Source organism: Geotrypetes seraphini, chromosome 3 (genome assembly GCF_902459505.1).
Source record: "Geotrypetes seraphini chromosome 3, aGeoSer1.1, whole genome shotgun sequence".
Lineage (NCBI taxonomy): Eukaryota > Metazoa > Chordata > Amphibia > Gymnophiona > Dermophiidae > Geotrypetes > Geotrypetes seraphini.
Genome location: NC_047086.1, coordinates 15,283,266 through 15,297,065, shown reverse-complemented (window position 1 = coordinate 15,297,065; position 13,800 = coordinate 15,283,266). Strand labels below are relative to the sequence as shown.

At 45.0% G+C, this 13,800-nt stretch overlaps 1 protein-coding gene across 4 annotated transcripts in view; it reads right to left on the bottom strand.

Moving 5' to 3' along the window:
• Positions 1-13,800, bottom strand: part of HACE1 (HECT domain and ankyrin repeat containing E3 ubiquitin protein ligase 1) — a 293,187-nt gene that overhangs the window by 64,374 nt on the left and 215,013 nt on the right. For all 4 annotated transcript variants that reach the window (XM_033937256.1, XM_033937255.1, XM_033937257.1 and 1 more), the window contains 2 exons: positions 9,926-10,075; positions 8,478-8,674 (listed from right to left, as the gene is read on the bottom strand). In XM_033937256.1, the coding sequence (XP_033793147.1) occupies positions 8,478-8,674; positions 9,926-10,075 (347 nt within the window). The remainder of the gene's footprint in view (positions 1-8,477; positions 8,675-9,925; positions 10,076-13,800) is intronic.

The window sequence follows — 13,800 nt, the reverse complement described above, 5'->3', positions numbered from 1 at the left end:
CATGTCCTTTCAGCGTCCTTCTCCACCCCTTTGTCTTCCCCAGTGCTTTCAGCGTCCTTCTCCCCCCCTCAGTTTTACCCATTTCCCTTAAGCGTCTTTTCTTCTCCACTCCACCTTTCCTCCCTTTCTCCCTCTCTGCCCCTTACCTTTGTGGCGCTTCCCCGCTGACAACAGAACAGCCCCGGTCCGACAAACCTCCCTGCCCTGTAGCCGCACATCTAAATTACCTTCTTACAGCAGCTGGAGTATTGAAGCTGCTGTAAGAAGATAATTTAGATTTGCGGCTACAGGGCAGGGAGGTTTGTCGGCCGGGCCTGTTGTCGGTCAGTCGGGGAAAGTGCCACAAAGGTAAGGGGACCTGACCGGCTGTGCACACTCTCCCCCCATGGCTGCACCCGGGGCGGACCTCCCCCCCTTTGGTACGCCACTGCCTTTTCCCTACCTGCCCTGCCGCACAAAGCCGACCGGAAATCTTCCCAATGTCAATGCTGACGTTGGAGGAAAGGAGGGCTTTGCTTAAGCTCTCCCTCCGACGTCAGCACTGACATCGGGGAAGACTTCCGATTGGCTATGTGTGCTACAGCAGGGCAGGCAGGAAAAGGAAGAGGAGCCTCGCAGCAGGGCAGGTAGGAAAATCAGATGAGCCTCGCATTGAACCCCGCGGGATCCCCGAGAGCATGAGGGGCGTCCCCATGGGATCCCTGCGACCCTAGGGGGCGTCCCCATGGGATCCCCGTGATCCGAAGGGGGAACCCGCGGGTCCCGCGGGATTCCCGTCATCCCCGTTCCCGTGCAGCTCTCTAATCTACACTTCTTTCAGTCAAATCCAAGGACAAGAGCTCGTCGCATGAAGCTTAGCAGGAACGCAACAGAGGAGTGGTGGACATGGAAAAGCTTTCCAAAGAGTGGCAGAATTCCAGCATGCTTGGGATAAACATAAAGGAGTCGTAGTTGGATAAGAAAGGGTTGGGGGTGGTGGGCGCTAAGGAAGTCTGTGGGTGCACAAACAGCACGGACAAGAGAGCAGACTGAACGGACCAAGTCAGCTTTCACAGCTGATAGTCTCTTTTCTTTTTTAATTGCCTAATTTTCAGCAACTCTCTGGATTAAGACCACTCTTTTAAGCATACCGAGAGCATGTGGTTAGCTGGGTGGTCTGCTAAGCCACGGTCCGTTTAACTTTGTGTAAATGTACAGAGGCAATCTTTGTTTGAAATGATAAGCTTTAGCTATCCTCGAGCACCTCAAAACCCTTCACAAAGTCATGAAGACCACAGCAAGCCAATAATATTTACTCAATATGATTTCTCAGGTGTTCTTCCATATTCATAAACAAATCTAATTATAGATCTGCAAACGCACCATAAAATCATCATGCAGTTAGCCTCAAAGCCTCTATTTATTACAAAAAAAAAACAGAAAATAAAAGCCACTTTGGTAACATCTGAAAGTAAACAATGACCCCAAGTGGTGAATTATCCACATAACAGCTTATGAACTAATAGTAACAAAGAGAGGTCTGAAGGCACACGTTACATGTTGAACTGAACTTGTTTTAAGAAATACTTTATTGACTATTGACAAATTGAGTATCTTATTACTTTTTTTTAAAATTCTTTATTCGTTTTCAAAACTTCAATTGTGCAGAGAAGATGATGCATTTACATAAAATATTAACATTACATCACAATAAACTTAATAGAATAAAGACAAGACTTATTTTCCCCCTCTCATTTTCCAATTGATCAACATCTCATAAAAAATATCTATAAACAACCTATCTATACCTCTTAACCAGTGCTAAAACATGTCCCTCTCCCCCCTCCCCGGATGTGTATGTTTTTCTCATTCATATAAATAAATCGATCCTTACAATATTTAATTAATGGTTCCCAAACTTTCATACATTTTTTATAATAACCCTTCTGAATGGCCACAAACTTTTCCATTTTAAAGACATAACATAGGGATTCCCACCAGAATGAATAATTTCATCTATCCCAATTTTTCCAATTCTTTAAAATAAGCTGCATGTCAACCCCCGTCATTATAAACAAAGGTTTGTTATTTTTTGCCAAAATTTGACTTTTTGCCCTCATAGATGTTCCAAATAAAATGGTATCATATGATAGTGCCACTGGATTTTCTAATAAATTATTACCCTGATTCCAAATCAATCTCAAGAATTTTAGTATCAAAGGACAATAGTATAGTAAATGATTCAACGTCCCAACTTCCAGATGACAATGCCAACAGATTTGGAACTATCTACTCTATGCAACCGAACTGGGGTCCAAAATACTTTATGTAATAAAAAAAAAACCATGTTTGACTCATAGATGCAGACATTGTACATCTCAACCTCCAAGACCAAATTCGTGGCCATTGAGACGCAGTAATTTGATGCTTTATCTCAATGCTCCAAATGTCACGCAGACCATCTTATTACTTATGTATGTACGTCTAATATTGCTGCCTGATTATGGGGAAAAAAAATTAACAAACATAGCTCAGACATAGGGACCATGAATATCCAGCTCCAGAAAAGCGTCAGTGTCAGAAAATTACCCAGTCCATGACACTGCCGAGAGCACCAGGGAAGGCCTGGAAGAGATTAGGGTAAAGGGAAACTGCAACAAGGGGCTTTAGTCTGGCAGTTTCCACAACAGACGAAAGGATCTCTGAAGCAGCTACAAACAGGGACAAAAATAAAACAGCTTCACTTCCTATTTGGTTGAACAGAAGACCCTTTTCCAAGCAGGCACATACGACTTAGCACAACAGAAGAGGCTTTTGGTGGTCTATTTAAAGCTGTATAGATGGTAGGATCTGGGTTTTCAATTAGTAGCACTTAACCCTCTCCAGGACGCTCTGGTCACCTGGCAATCCTTTAGCCTGGGGTTTTACTACTTCTAAAATTAAACATTTAATTAGCACTACTAGGTGTATGCAGTGTTTTACAGACGCACAGTAGAGAGAATCCCTGTCCAGGGGAGCTTACAACTAGAGAATGACACGGGGGAAAATTCTGTCCCCGTCACTGCCCCGTCCCCGCTGTCCCTTTCACCGCCCCGTCCCTGTCTCTGCCGTCCCCTTCACCGCCCCGTTGTCTCTTTCACCGCCCCGTCCCCGTTCCCGTCTTTAGCGTCTTCTCCTTTCCATCCCCCCACCCCCAACACCCTTCATGTGATCCAGCAGCTCCCTCCCGCCGGCCAGCCATGCATTTACCTCCCTCCCTCCTTTTCCCTTACCTTTTCTTCTTAAAACTGGCGATTTCTATAAGGCTATGAGCTGTATTACAGCCGGAGCCTTGAAGTCGCGTCAGGTTGCCTGCTAGAAGTCTCTTCCGATGCAACTGGAAACAGGAAGTTGCGTCAGAGGAGACTTTTACCAGCAGGCAACGCGACACGACTTCAAGGCTCCGGCTGCAATACAGCTCGTAGCCTTATAGAAATGGCCAGTTTTAAGAAGAAAAGGTAAGGGAAAAGGAGGGAGGGAGATGCACGGCCGGCGGGAGAGAATGGGTGCCGGTTTGAACGCTCGTTCACCGCCCCTTGCTACCATTCACCGCTCCACAGGGTCGTCCCCGAACTCGCAGTGACCATTTTTTTTGGTTACTGTTTTGGAGGGTTACCCGCGGCTAAACGCGGCTAGCCGCGGGTAACCACCACTGTGTCATTCTCTAATTACAATCTAATAGAGATTCATCAACCTGGAGACAGGACAGGATAGAGAACAAAGAGCCATCAGCAGAATGGCGCAAGATGGATTTTACTGACAACAATCAGATCCATCACAGCCACATTTCAGCAAGGGCCTACATCAGGGGTAAAGCATCTGAAATAATAACACATCAATAAATCTAGATTTTCAGAAAGCTTTTGGCAAAGTTTCTCATGAGAGGCTCCTGAGAAAATGAAAGAGTCATGAGACAGGAGGCAATGTTCCGTTGTGGATTAGGAATTGGTTTTTGCACAGAAAACAGAGGGTAGGGTTAAACGGCCATTTTTCTCAACGGAGGAGGGCGAATAGTAGAGTGTCGCAGCGACATATGCTGGGACTTGTGATAGTCAACGTATTTATAAATGATCTGGAAATCGGAAGAACGAACGAGGTGATCAAATTGTTAAAACACATGCACACTGTGAAAAATTGCAGGCAGACCTTCGGAAATTCACCAGAGATCTTAGCCTCCTTAATTTCAAACATCTGTTTGTTCATTCTGGCCAGGTGGACAGCAGTACCCTCCTATCGCTAACTCTTTTTCTTTTCATAAGGATTCCAAGGTCTGTTTTGGGTCCTGTAGGATTTTCTATTTAAAGCCCTCTTTAATATATAACACTATGTCTCCACCAATTCAATCCACCCTATCATGATGATATAGTTTGTATCCTGATATGACAATGTCCCATTGGTTATCTTCCTTCCACCAGGTTTCAGAGATGCCTACTATATCTATCTTTCCATTTAGGGCAATATATTCTAACTCTTCCATCCTGTTTCTTAGGCTTCGCTGGGGTTTGGGCTGGATTGTCAACTTCAGGAAAAGCCGTCTGGACCCAACTCAGAGTCTGGAGTATCTGGCCATTCTCTTCTTCCAAAGCCATGCAAACAGAAGCTCCGGAGACAAATTCAGCATCTCTTGGAAATGCTTGGCATTACCTTCAGGTACTGGGCTTCATGGCAGCCACGCTGGAGGTTGTCCCCTGGGGCCAGGGCTTATATCCGACCTCTTCAGGACTCTCTCTTGGCCCACTGGTTTCAGCAGATACGACCTCTTCAGCTGCCGCTCCCTTGGACAGGGGCTGCGAGGGGTCATATTTCTTTACTTTTACTACCCCTGATTATTATAGATTTTTTTCAATATTGATATATTGCTGGGGTTAGCGATTCTTTATTTGACTCCCATTTTCTTTATTAAAGGCGAATTCTATGCCACTTTAAGTGTACCGAATACTAACACACAAGAGGCGTGAACACATCTAAGAGCTGTTCTGTAAGGGCACATGTAAGTTATGTGGCACAGAAATAAAGGCGGCGTTCACATGGGCAAAGCATTAAAGGGCACGAGAGGGTACCATTTATATGTGCCGATTACAGAATTGTTAAGCTTTATGTGCCCTTGCCACTCACATATGACTGGAATACCGGTGTCAACGATCAAGTGCTCCAGTTGTTCTCGTCATTCCTGGGCCACAGGAGCCAAAGCGTTCTATTAAGATCTATTCCATTGCAACCTAAACCGATAAAATATGGAATACCTCCTAGAAAATGACAAAATCCAAACCACAACCAACCTAGACATAAACGCAACCAAATATCCCATCCAAACCACCATAAAACTACTAGGCATGACCATAGACAGATGCTGCACAATGCAACCACAAATAAATAAAACAATTCAAAAATCATTCGCAATCATGAGAAACCTGAGACAAGTCCGAAAATTCTTTGAAAGAACACAATTCCAACTTATAGTACAATCCCTAATACTAGGTATATTGGACTACTGTAACATACTCTTCCTTCCATGTCCTGCAACTACGATAAGACAACTCCAATCAATCCAAAATACAGCTTTGAGACTCATCTACTCATTGAAAAAACATGACCACATCACTGAAGCCTTCATCAACTCACACTGGCTCCCAATCCAAGAAAGAATCCACTTCAAATTTTACTGCATATTATTTAAAACCCTACACGGAGACAGCCCATCATACCTGAACAATCGCCTCATCCAAGCACCCAGTACCAGACACAGAAAAACGCACTCACCATTCATACCCCCCCCAATCAAAGAAGTAAAAAGAACAAAACTACACGACGGCCTCCTAGCCACTCAAGCCGCAAGACTGGACAACCAGATCTCCAACCTTCTGATGACCACCCCAGACTATAGGACATTCAGAAAAGAAATAAAAACCACACTTTTCAAGAAATTCCTGAAACAGCAATAACAACACGACCTCTAAATGCTCTTAAGATCTACAACTTACCTCTCTAGCTAATCATTGTAATTCTGTCTTTTTTAAATTAACCTTTTGTAATCCGCCTTGAACCGCAAGGTAATGGCGGAATAGAAATCCCTAATGTAATGTAATGTAATGTAATACCACAGGGAGCCCTCTTGTCCCCTTTGGTTAATCATGGTTGTCATCCTATGCTCGCCATACTAACTGCAGGTGATTTGATAGCAGGTTACGCTAGTACCGTATTTTCACCCATATACCGCGCACCCGTGTAAAACGTGCACATGGGTATAGCGCGCGGGGAACACAAATTTATGTAAAGAAAGTTTAATATAGCGCGCATACGCGTATACCACGCATCCTAAAACCTCCTCCCGCCTACTCCGAACCGGCATCCTCCCCCCCCCCGCTCGCTTACCCGAGAGAGCATTTTTTTTTTAATTCGAATCCGGCATTCCCCCTGCGAACCGGCATCCTCCCCCCCCCGCTAGCGACACCCCCCCTCCCCCGTGATCCTACATCCCCCCCAGCACCGCAATGACAACTCTTACCCGATTGGGCACCGGCACCAGCACCAATGCACAGGATGTGCCAGTGCCCGAAGATCCTCCCTCATTGGGTTGGGCTGGGCTGGGCGGTGCGAGAGAGATCCTCCTTCTTCCTGTGCCGGGCTGGACTAGGCTTTGAGCATTTGCGCATGCTCAAAGCCTTCTGGTCTCGCTTGTAAAATCGTGTATAACGCACGTGTTATATGCGTGAAAATACGGTATTCTGTAATGGAATCTGGGACCCATCTGCGTGGCATTGAGTTGTCTAAATGGAGATACCCACTTATTAAATTGCCCCTTTAGTGCTTAGGCTTCTTTTTTTTCATTTTTACATTAAAAATGCTTATAATTAATGGTGTTATTTTATATCTTGTATACAATATCATATCATTCTTTGCTGGGTCAGGCCAAGGCAGGGAAGCATTAACCAGTTAACATGTCAGGACATTCACAGACTCTGGATTAAGCTTTGCTGTGTTATTTATACCCATAGTTCCCTGACGCAGCAGCGCTGAAATTGCAAAACATTGGCCGCCACTGGCATGAATGAAAACAGCATGCACAGTGTTGCAGGGAACACCAAAGTCACATTTTACTAAAATTGGATTTTAAGGTGTGTAGTTGCCTGTGACTGAAAGCACTGTGAGCACTAAGTAAAGTGTCATTTAAGTTTCTGAGACTTTTCCTTCTGCACACCAAATGTTTTTTGAAATTTGGTGACGTTTATGTGTATTCAAATCTTTATATACCGCATATGAAAAGCCAAAAAAGGATCAAAGCAGTTTAAGATATAATTCAATCCAAATTATGAAAATAACTCCATTTAAATACAAAAGAAAAGGGAAAAAGAAAAAAGTAACATTCCTAATATTTAAAATATAACAATCTAATTATTAAGATCGTTGAACTATAAGAGAGTCGTCCTATCCCATACTCTAAAGCAGGGGTAGGGAACTCCGGTCTTCGAGAGCCGTATTCCAGTCTGGTTTTCAGGATTTCCCCAATGAGTATGCATTGGAAGTAGTGCATGCAAATAGATCTCATGCATATTCATTGGGGAAATCCTGAAAACCTGACTGGAATATGGCTCTCGAGGACCGGAGTTCCCTACCCCTGCTTTAGAGTATGGGATACGACGACTCTCTTATAGTTCAATGATCTTAATAACTGCCTAGGATAGGGATGGGCAACTCCAGTCCTCGAGGGCCGGAATCCAGTCGGGTTTTCAGGATATCCCCAATGAATATGCATGAGAGCTATTTGCATGCACTGCTTTTAACTCGACTGGATTCCGGCCCTTGAGGACCAGAGTTGCCCACCCCTGGTCTAGGCGCATAAAACAACACTAGCAGTTTGTAGCACAGAGAGCCGCGCTGAATGGCCTTCACTGCTCCCGACGCTCATAGGAACTCTGAGCAGCACGGGGCATTCAGGGCAGCTCACCCTGCTAGCGCAGTTTGTTAGAAGAGGCCTTAAGTTAGACAGATATAACGGTTGCAACTCAAATAATGTTCTATGTGCCAACATCAAAATCTTAAATTTGATCCTAAATTCCAGTGGAATTTCAAATACAGAGGAATCGCATGATCACGAATATATGCATGGCCTAACAACTGAATCGCAGCATTTTGTACTGTTTGTAAACAGTGAAGGGTATTTAGTGAGGTCTCTAGATGTGCAATCTCAACTCAAAATCCTTCCTGCTCAATTCCCAGTTCCAGTGTAATAGAATCTCTGCAGGTTGTGATAACTTTTCCTGGGTCAATACGAGATTGATGAAGCTGCATAGGATCTAAGGTGCAGATATATTTTCATTTCTCTATACATTTTTATGTTGCTTCAAATCAAGTTCTCAAATCCTGCAAAAAAAAAATTAAAATTCTCCAGGACCGAAACAGCTATTTCTAGCAGGTTTACAAATGAGACACGACCAAGATAAGATAGATCAGATCCTCACTTTGTTCTCTTGGGTGACGAGGATGCTCGAGCCTCCTGGCTTCAGAGGTACTTCTTCCATTGCTCCAAAAACATCTGTCTCCACCGAGAAGGTCAGCTCCAGACCCAGGTCGCTGATATCATTATCCAAAATCCATTGCAGGTTCTTGGCATATTCTGGATCAATTGAGGCCACATCCTGATAGTTTACCGGAATCCCTGCGAAAACAAAGCGTGTCCAGGGTAGATTTTGGAGGAGTGGCCTACCAGCTGCCTCAGCACCCCGAGCTTGTGAAATCGATTCTCACTGCAGCTCCTTGTGACAAATCGCTTAACACTTCATTGCCCCAGGTACAAAATAAGAACTTATGTAAAATATGTATACCGCTTTTTCTGTGTGTTTACACTAGAGAATAACACGGGGATAAATTTTTCCCCATCCCCGTGGGAACTCATTTTCCCGTCCTGTCCCATTCCTGTAAGCTCTGCCTTAATGGAACAAGCCTTGAACACTTATGATTTAAAAGGGTTTGAGGCTTGTGCAGATGAGGACGGAGCTTAGGCATTGGTGGAATGAGGCATTATGACATCACAATCTGACTCTAGAATGTTGCTACTTAGGATTTTAAAGGGTTTGAGGCTTGTGCGGATGAGGACGGAGCTTAGGCATTGGTGGAATGAGGCATTATGACATCACAATCTGAGCTCTAGAATGTTGCTACTTAGGATTTTAAAGGGTTTCGGGCTTGTGCAGATGAAGATGGAGCTTGCAGGAATGGGGCAAGGACAGGAAAATAACTCGTGGGGGTGGGACGGGAAAATGAGTTCCCGTGGGGACGGGGAAAAATTTGTCCCCGTGTCATTCTCTAGTGTAAACACACAGAAAAAGTGGTATACAAGTCCCATCCCCTTTTACCCTTACGTTTTTGTTGGATTTTAGTAACAGACTGCCCTCTACAGACACAATAGGATAGTGCAAAAGATGGCAGTGGGAAATTATGCCATTTGCACATGTCACAGAAACAGAATTAAGAGTTCAATGAAGGGAGGCCGAAGAGATAACCATTAAAACCCACAGCAGCAAGAGAGATGGAAACTATCAGCAAAATAGATATTTAAAACTTATCTACCTGGACTGTATGCAATTCATTTATTTATTTATTTTATTTTTTATTCATTTTTACATATTACAACAAATGTGACAAAAAAACCCAACATATCTTATAGATACACACTTGATTTTCCTTAATATAACATTTAGAATACAACATATAATTCTATAATCATATTCTATAATATCTTAAAATATTATGTAATAAAAAATAAAAGCTAAGAACAGTTTATAGCCACTTGTTTCAACATCCTCTGCCTGCAAAATTCCATCCATGGTGACAATTCTACCCTAGGCTACCGAGATCAACCACGCCTGTTTTTCCTCCCAGTTCTAAAGGATATGGCAAAAGCTCCTACCCAGGATGTGCTTGTAGAAAGACCTGGTAAAGTAGATGTTGACCAGCTGCCGATGGTACAGAGCTAGGCCCAGGATCTCGCCTGCAAATCGGAAGTAGTTCAGGTGGTCGGGATTCACCGATGAGTTGCTGTTTGGCTGAAAAGTTGTTCCTACCCAAAAAGCCCCAGAAAAATATAGAGCATTACTGTTCTGAACAAGGACTTCTCCTATAGACACACACTTCACTAACATTTACTATATATTCAATTTGCACAATATAAAAGATCAGACCAACATCAGTTTACTTTAGATATCTGATGTCATGCTAGTTCATGGTTTCTCTTAAATCCATGCTTCTTGCTGAAGGCTACTGCACAGCCAACCTGGTAAAGGACATACAAGCCCATGTCAGAAGTGGGAGAGGATGTGTGCAGACAAAAGCATGCAATCTGAAAAAGGCAGAATTTCATAGAAGGGACCTCCAAAGGCTCACAGCTCCATTTGATTCACACTCAGGGCCATGCAATCATCTGATCGCCAACTTTCCGTGGGTATCACAAGCATAGACTACAGAAATAAGCAGAATTAAAGCAGCTGTATGACATCCATATACAGTACTCCCCCGATATTCGCGGGGGTTCCGTTTCAGGAACCCCCCCGAATCTCAAAAAACCGCGAATACGTTTTTTCATGGGGAGCCTGAAGAAGGCAGCAGGAGAGCAGCCTGAGCGCCGCGAGTGCAGGAAATAACTAGCGGTATGCTCCGACCGCCTCTTCCAGCACTAAGTCAGGCCTTATCCAATCAGGAGCTGCGTGTCAAACCAGCTCCTGATTGGATAAGGCCCGACTTAGTGCAGGAAGAGGCGGTCGGAGCGTACCGCAAGTGATTTCCTGCACTCGCAGCGCTCCAGCTACTCTCTCCTGCCTCTCCCGCTGCCCTCTCCTTGTCGGTGGTTCGCAGTCGGAAAATACCGTGAATGACCGGGACCACTAACCGCCAACCGCGAACGACTGGGGGAACATTGTACACCTGAAACCGTAGGCCCTTAGATGAAGGAATACTGCCAAAACCTATCAATAAATATTAAACTACTGGGACAAAAGAGAACTCTGTGGGAGTCCAAATCTCAATGTCTCCACGCAAATTCACTGTTACTTTTTACATACAGATAAACAAAAATGACGCTAACCACAGAAAGACTTGGGGCTCCTTTTACTAAGCTGCGTTAGCGTTTTTAGCGAACGCAGCATTTTAGCACATGCTAAACCCGCACTACGCGGCTAGAACTAACGCCAGCTCAATGCTGGTGTTAGCGTCTAGCGTGCGGGGCAATTTAGCGCGCGCTATTCCGCACATTAATGCCCTAACGCGGCTTAGTAAAAGGAGCCCTTGGTTATGAAGCCCTAGAAAATACATATGTGATAAGAGTGAATTATTTACTATGTCAAGTGTCAACAAGTCCTTCTGAGTGATGTACAATGGAGGTGGAAGGAGAAAGAGCCCTACCCAAAATAACTCTTCTTGGCACCTAAGATTAGTTTTCCTTATTCCTATAATCCCAAGAGGTAGATTATATGATGACCTAATGCACAGAATATACGCAGTTCAGATCCTTTTAACTTGTTTAGATTTCCTATGGGATGGTTTTCCAGTAACCAGTTTGACGAGTGAAACAAGGGCAGATGAAAGATGGCCAATGTTTACTAAGAGCCATATAAAATAGTTGAATAAAAAGCAAAGTGACCAGGCATAAAGGCCCTGATAAACGGCTTCGTTGAGCATATGCCAATCATCTGCTAGGCGTCATTTATAGAATCATACCTAGCAGTGCCTACGCAGTCTTAGGGTGTCAGGTCAAATGCGTGCCGGGACAAAGGCACGCGCAGACAACTGAGCGCAACGTGGAGGCGCACACCGAAGAAAATGACTGTTTTAAAGGGCTCCGACAGGGGGTGTGGGGGGGAACCCCCACATTTTACTGAAAACTTCACTTTTTCCCTAAAAAACAGGGAAACAGTTAAGTTTCCAGTATAATGAGAGCGGTTACAACCCCCCAAACCCCCCACAATGCCACCGCGATCTGTATTAAGTAAAGTGGAGGGGGGGTTCTCCAACAAAATCCCTCTTCGGAGCCCCTAAAAACACTCTTTTTCTTCAGCGCACTTCCATCTTGCGCTCAGTTGTCGGTGCGCGCCTTTGTCTTCGGCGGTTTTGTCTATGAACCAGTCTTAGGGTTAAAACCTTAGGCGCACTTGGGGTTTTCTTGGCCTAAATGAGTGCACCTAGGTTGTAGAGCAGGGATCTCAAAGTCCCTCCTTGAGGGCCGCAATCCAGTCGGATTTTCAGGATTTCCCCAATGAATATGCATGAGATCTATGTGCATGCACTGCTTTCAATGCATATTCATTGGGGAAATCCTGAAAACCTGACTGGATTGCAGCTCTCAAGGAGGGACTTTGAGACCCCTGTTGTAGAGTGACTAATTGTGTATTTGATTCCTCTAGGATTTGAGAATGTTATTCTCATATGGCTGCTGATCAGATTGTATTTGTCTTTGGGTGATATTTCAATTAAATTTAGCATGCAATCTGGTGTTTCACCATGGACGATAAAAAAAATCAGTGAACGTAGTTTAAAAATACACCTTGCTTTGAAGAGCCAGAGTTTGAGGTTCAGGGGGAGGGGGGTCACTTCATCATATTCAGTTGTTGAGAAAATAATAATAATAATAATAATAATAAGTGTATATACCGCAGAACCGTGAAATTCTATGCGGTTTACAATGATTAAAAAATGCTACAAATTAAGTAGAACTGACAAGTTAAAACTAGTGAATAGCGGCTCTAGAGATCAGTTAATGTGGAAAAGATTGTGCCAATCAGCTTCCTAAGTACTTCAGGAATAGATATGCTTTTAGGTGTCCTGAATTCGCCATAAGTATTAGCAAGCACAAGTACCGTATTTTCACGCATATAACGCACGCGTTATACACGATTTTTACAAACCAAGTATAACCATGCGCGTTATATTCGTGAACGCGTTATCCCTTTTTTCTTTTACATAGTTCCCCCCCCCCCCGACGTCCGATTCACCCCGCAGGACCGCTCGCACCCCCAACCCGAAGGACCGCTCGCACTCGAACATGCACCCCCACCCCGAAGGACCGCTCGCACCCCCACAGCCTCCCCACCCCCCATCATGTAGAAGCTGCCTACCGTCGTCCTGCTGCTTCCTCTGCCGGCGGTCCTGCCCCTTCTCTTAGCCCTGCGTCTATGCTGCTTCCTCTTCCGGTGGTCCCGCCCTTTCTCTGACATCAGAGAAAGGGCGGGACCGCCGGAAGAGGAAGTAGCATAAACACAGGGCTAAGAGAAGGGGCAGGACTGCCGGCAGAGAAAGCAGCAGGACAATGGTAGGCAGCTTCTACATGATGGGGGGGTGGGGAGGCTGTGGGGGTGCGAGCGGTCCTTCGGGGTGGGAGTGCGGGTGCGTATGCGAGCGGTCCTTCGGGGTGGGGGTGCGAGCGGTCCTGCGGGGGGGTGAATCGGACGTCAGGGGGGGCATCAGGCTTTCAGGGTGGGGACAGGACTTCAAGGGGGGACAGGACTTCAAGGGGGAGAGGAAAGTTGGGGCGGGCTAAAGGAGAGCCGGGCTGGCCAGAGGAAAGTCGGGGCAGGCTAAAGGAGAGTCGGGCTGGCCAGAGGAGAGTCGGGGCAGGCGAAAGGAGAGTCAGGCAGCGACGGGAGAGTCGGGGCGGCATGCGCGGTATAGGGGTGTGCGCAGTATATAAAAATTTATTTACATAAATTACAGTTTCCCGCGCGCTATACCCGTGTGCGCATTTTACACGGGTGCGCGGTATATGAGTGAAAATACGGTAATTGTTCCATGTCTTTA